At 47.0% G+C, this 4640-nt stretch overlaps 1 protein-coding gene across 1 annotated transcript in view; it reads right to left on the bottom strand.

Moving 5' to 3' along the window:
* Window positions 1–981: 981 nt before the first annotated feature.
* PGPEP1 (pyroglutamyl-peptidase I) overlaps window positions 982–4640 on the bottom strand; it is a 33445-nt gene continuing 29786 nt past the window's right edge. Inside the window, exon 4 of the mRNA XM_007945472.1 lies at window positions 982–1174. Within this exon, the coding sequence (XP_007943663.1) occupies window positions 982–1174 (193 nt within the window). The remainder of the gene's footprint in view (window positions 1175–4640) is intronic.

Below are 4640 nucleotides of genomic sequence, written 5' to 3'. Positions count from 1 at the left end.
CAAGCAAACCTGCAATATCTGGGGATAGGGCACTAAGAAGAAGAAGAGAAGAAAAAAAAAAAAAAAATGGTTGGGAAGGAAAATAGTAAATGAAGAAAAAAAATAGGAAGATTGCAAAAAGAAAAAAAGAAATGGGGTTAGTCACGAGGAAGAGAAAAAAATGGGGGGAAAAGGGAAAAAAACAAAACAAACAAACAAACAAAAAACAACCTTGAGTTGTGGGGGGTGGGCAGAGTTTCAACCAGGAACAGGGAATAGAAAAAATGCTGAAAACCAGCCCCTGGTAGGGGAAGGTTTAGAATAATAATAAAAAACACAATATGTATTATTTGTTTGAAATGGACAAATACAAGCAAAGTAATCACCGGGAAAAACAAAGCAAAAAAGCAAAAAAAAAAAAAAAAAAAAGATTCGTTGTTGGCTCAAGTGTGAGTTTTAACCAAAGGGAATATAAATTACTCAGTGCTCCAAACTAGCACTATTGTTTTAAAAAAGAGAGTCACAAAGAGGGAAAAAAAACGCGCCATATCCCAGGGCTGTCCCTGCTGGGGCTGTCCCGGACTCTGGGACATGAATCAGGAGGAAGGTTCCTCATGAGGCTTTTAAATTGTGGGAAAACCAGATGGAGGTGGAGAGTCCAGAATCCCTTTGCCCACAGGCCTACTGTGGTCGGGCTCCAGCTGTGACCCCAACACTGCAGATCCCCTTGGGCAGGATTCCTGGTGGAATTCAGTGCCTGCCTGCCCCTCCCTCATCCATGGCAAAAGCAAAAGGAAACAGAAAAAATGGTCGGCTGCTTCCTTCTTCTAATCAATCGTAACTTTGTTGGAGAAAAGGAGGGAGGCAGGGTGTGTGAATCAGAATGCTTCATCCAAATTGGAGCCCCAGGTGACTGGCTTGTCCTGCCTGGCCAGGTCCCAGAGGGCAGTGTCTCTCCTCAGGTCCCTGGCGGGATGAGGTCTTGGGAGGCCCGAGTGGCCCTCAGTGTTTGTGACAACAGTTGATTTTGCCTTCTGACTGCTCCAGGACATCAAGCATCTCCTCGATGATGGCTTGCAGCGCTCGGCCCAGCTGGTCCGCATTGTACGGCTTGCCCAGTGGTGGCACGTGAACGAAGGCAGACCGGCCATGGCTCTGGTACAGAGAAGTGTAGTAGGTGAAGTCACAGAGGTACCTGAATCACAAGACACGCGGGGCAGGAGAGAGGACAGAACGGGGTCAGAGTCGATACACGCATGGGCCTGAATCCAACCAACTCTGCAGGAACACCCCTAACCCGACCACAAGTCTAAGATACTGACTATCATAAATGGGAAAAAGAAAAAAAACTCCTAACACCAAGTGCTAGTGCACATGTATACAAATGGGCAGTCTGAGACATTGCTGGTGGCAACAAGAACTGGCTGCCTTCACTGAGGAAGGCAATTTGGCAGTCTAGTAAAATTACAAATGCACAGACTTTGTGCCCTGGTATTTTCAGTTTTAAGGCCCCTAGATGGCGCAAATAATTTGCACTCAATTGCTAACCTCAAGGTTGGTGGTTCGTATCCACCCGGTGGGAAAAAGGCCTGGTGATCGGCTTCTGTGAAGATTACAGCCAACTTCATGGAGGGCCCTTGAAACTGTTGCCTTGAGATAATCTTTAAACCTTGAACTTTAAACCTAACTGATCCCCTGAAGTCATCTTTAAACCAAACAGTTTACCTTGATTAGTAAAGAAGGTCTGCCTTGAGCATTGGGATCTTTTAAAGAACTACCTACATAGGATCAAGTTCACAATAGCAAACCCAAAAGGTTGGATGGAAGCTCAGGGGACAGTGAGTTTATCTCGATGGTGGTGGGATGATTTGGAAAAGGATAGCAAGAACGGTTGCACAACTTAAAGAATGTAATCTCTGTCCCTGAATTGTACATGTAGAAACTGTTGAGATGGTGCATGTTTTGCTGTGTGTATTATACACAGAAATATTATACACACACACACACACATATACCCATAGGGAGCTCTGGTGGTGTAGTGCCTAAGGTATGTGAGTGCTAACCAGAAGGCTGGGAGTTCAAACCCACCAGCTACTCCTCGGAAGGAGGGTTGGGCAATCTACTTCTGTAGTGATACCACCTCAGAAACCCAAGGAGGGGTCGCTATGAGTTGGATCTGACTCTACAGCAATGAGTTTGGTTTTTTTTGGTATACACACATAAACCAAACTCACCACTGTCAAGTCAGATCCAACTCAGGTTTCCGAGGCAGTATCACTACAGAAGTAGATTGCCCCATCTTCCTTCAGGCTGGTGAGTTTGAAATACCTCTGGTAGCATAGTGGCTAAGACACTTGCCTGCTAACCAGATGGCTGGCAGTTCAAACCCACCAGCCACTCCTCGGAAAGAAGGTTGGGCAATCCTACTTCCGTAGTGATACTGCCTCGGAAACCCAAGGAGGGGTCACTATGAGTCGGGGCTGACTCGACGGCACATAACAACAACAACAACAACAACATGGATATATATAACAGATTACAGCCAAGAAAACCACATGGATTGGTTCTACTCTGTAGTATACGGGGTTGCCATGAGTTGGAATCAAGCTGATAGAAACAAACATCTCCAGTTTTTAGAATCTACCTCCAAGAAGTGTTTATACATGAGCACGAGGAAGCAAGCACGTGCAAAGATGTTCACTGCAGCGTTACGTATAAAGCAGAAAAACAGGACATCATAAACGTTTATGCACAGAGGAGTGGCTGAACACACTCTGGTTTATCCACATGGTAGAATGCTGTGCAGCCATCTACACCAAATATAGGAGATGAAGGGCAACACAGAGAACTCTCCAAAACCCATGTGACGTTCCCACAGGTGACAAGAGAGTAAAAGGGAGCTCGCAGGACAATGTACACCGTACATCTCCATCTATGTGACAGCAAAGCAAAAGAAGATACAATTCTAAACCAGCCTTCCAAGTATTCTACATATAAATAGGTGAGCAAGAGGGTTTGTGGATTTAAGTCTCCAACAGGTTAGCATGGTCACTATGGGGAAGGAGAGAGGACAGAGAAAATTTTTCACAATGGGTTGTATGAGAATGTGTTCCAGAATTATGTGTCATTAAAAACCAGTTTTAAAAAGAGATAGATAAATTTGGTCACTTTTTCAGTCAGTCAGTCAACTGAACTCACTACCCACTGCCTTTGGGCTGGACAAGTATATGAAGTGTTGAGAAGCTGCAGTCCCTGGTGCTGGCAGAGTAGAGAACAGAGTGTCAAAATCTGATCCAGAGGGTTAGGGAGCTTCCCCGAGGATGCAATGGATGTTGAAGCTAAGAGCTGAAAGGGGAGCTCTCAGAGGGAGGTGAGTTCCAGGCAAAGGGAACAGCATGAGCAAAGGTCCTGAGGCTAGCATGACCTTGGTGTGTTTGAGACCAAGAGGGAGGCTGGATTGTGTGTCTGGGAAGAGGTGAGTAAGGGGACAATGGAGGTTGTGATGGTTATGTTTGTATGTCAACTTGGCTAGGCCTGGTTGAGTGGCTGGGCAGCTGGCTGTAGTATTCCCCATGATGAGACTGGTAATCAACTCCATGGTGGAATCTACTGGGAACAGCTGAGTAGCTGCCTTTGGGTATGTGGTCTGCTTCCTGTATATAAGGAAAAGCTTTGAGAATGGTCTCTAGCCTATGGCACGCTTGGACCCTGCATGTAGCTGTCGTTACTCAGCAGCCTGCTATGCTCTGCCGACTTTGGGACTTACAATGGACTTAAGTTAATGGCCTTCCGTGTGGTTTGGTAACATCAGGACTGTGCCTTTTTACTTGTCAACCTTGGGGCTTCTCAGCCTCAGCAGCCAACAGCTGTCTGAGTGAAGAAATGCCTCTAGCTCCAGTGGGCTGGGAGCAGGAGGCAGAGCTGGACCCCAAGGTTGAGGGGCTTTCACCCAGCCCCTAGAGTCTGGCACTTTGAACTTGGACTTAAAGCCTCCAAATTTTAAGAATAAACTCCTGTTTGTTAAGGCCATCCCATTTGTGGTATATTTCTCATCAGAGTGGCACTAGGTAACCAGAACAGAATTTGGTACCGAAAGAATGGGGCGCTGCTCTGACAGATACCTAAAATGTGGAAACAGGAGTGGAGTGTGTCCTTGACCCAAGACCCTGGCAGAAAGACCCAAGCATAAGGCGTGAAAGACAACAGGAGTAGAGCAAGAGACCGGCATGAGAGACGGCAGGAGCAGAGCCGAGAGAACCGGCATGAGACAGCGACAGCCTTCCCAGCCCATGGAGGAGAAAGCTTGGTGCCTTTAGTTAGGCGGCTTCCTGGCAGAATGGGTTGCCTTCGGGCATTAATTGGTAAAAAAGACTGGCATGAAATGGAGTAGCAGGTTGGCCGGCACACGGAGCAAAAAAGGCAAGTGCTTTTTGGGCAGGGTTTTTCAGCGGAGTGGGTTGCTTTGGCATTAATCGGCAGAAGCGGAGGGACCAAGGAAATGGAAGCAGAGCTGCCTCAGCCTTAAGGGTAGGACCATGGCCTTTGGGGGCAGAGCAACCACAGCCACCTAGGTTTCAAAGAGCCAGGCCTTCACCAACTTGGTTCTGGAGTGTGGGGCTGCTCGTTCATGTGAGCCAGTGGGATGGAGCCATAGCTGCTGC

This window comes from Orycteropus afer, unplaced genomic scaffold (genome assembly GCF_000298275.1).
Source record: "Orycteropus afer afer isolate SDZICR_OR568_19922 unplaced genomic scaffold, OryAfe1.0 scaffold00136, whole genome shotgun sequence".
Lineage (NCBI taxonomy): Eukaryota > Metazoa > Chordata > Mammalia > Tubulidentata > Orycteropodidae > Orycteropus > Orycteropus afer.
The sequence above is the reverse complement of the archived record's forward strand: the minus strand, read 5'-3'. Positions and strand labels throughout refer to the sequence as shown.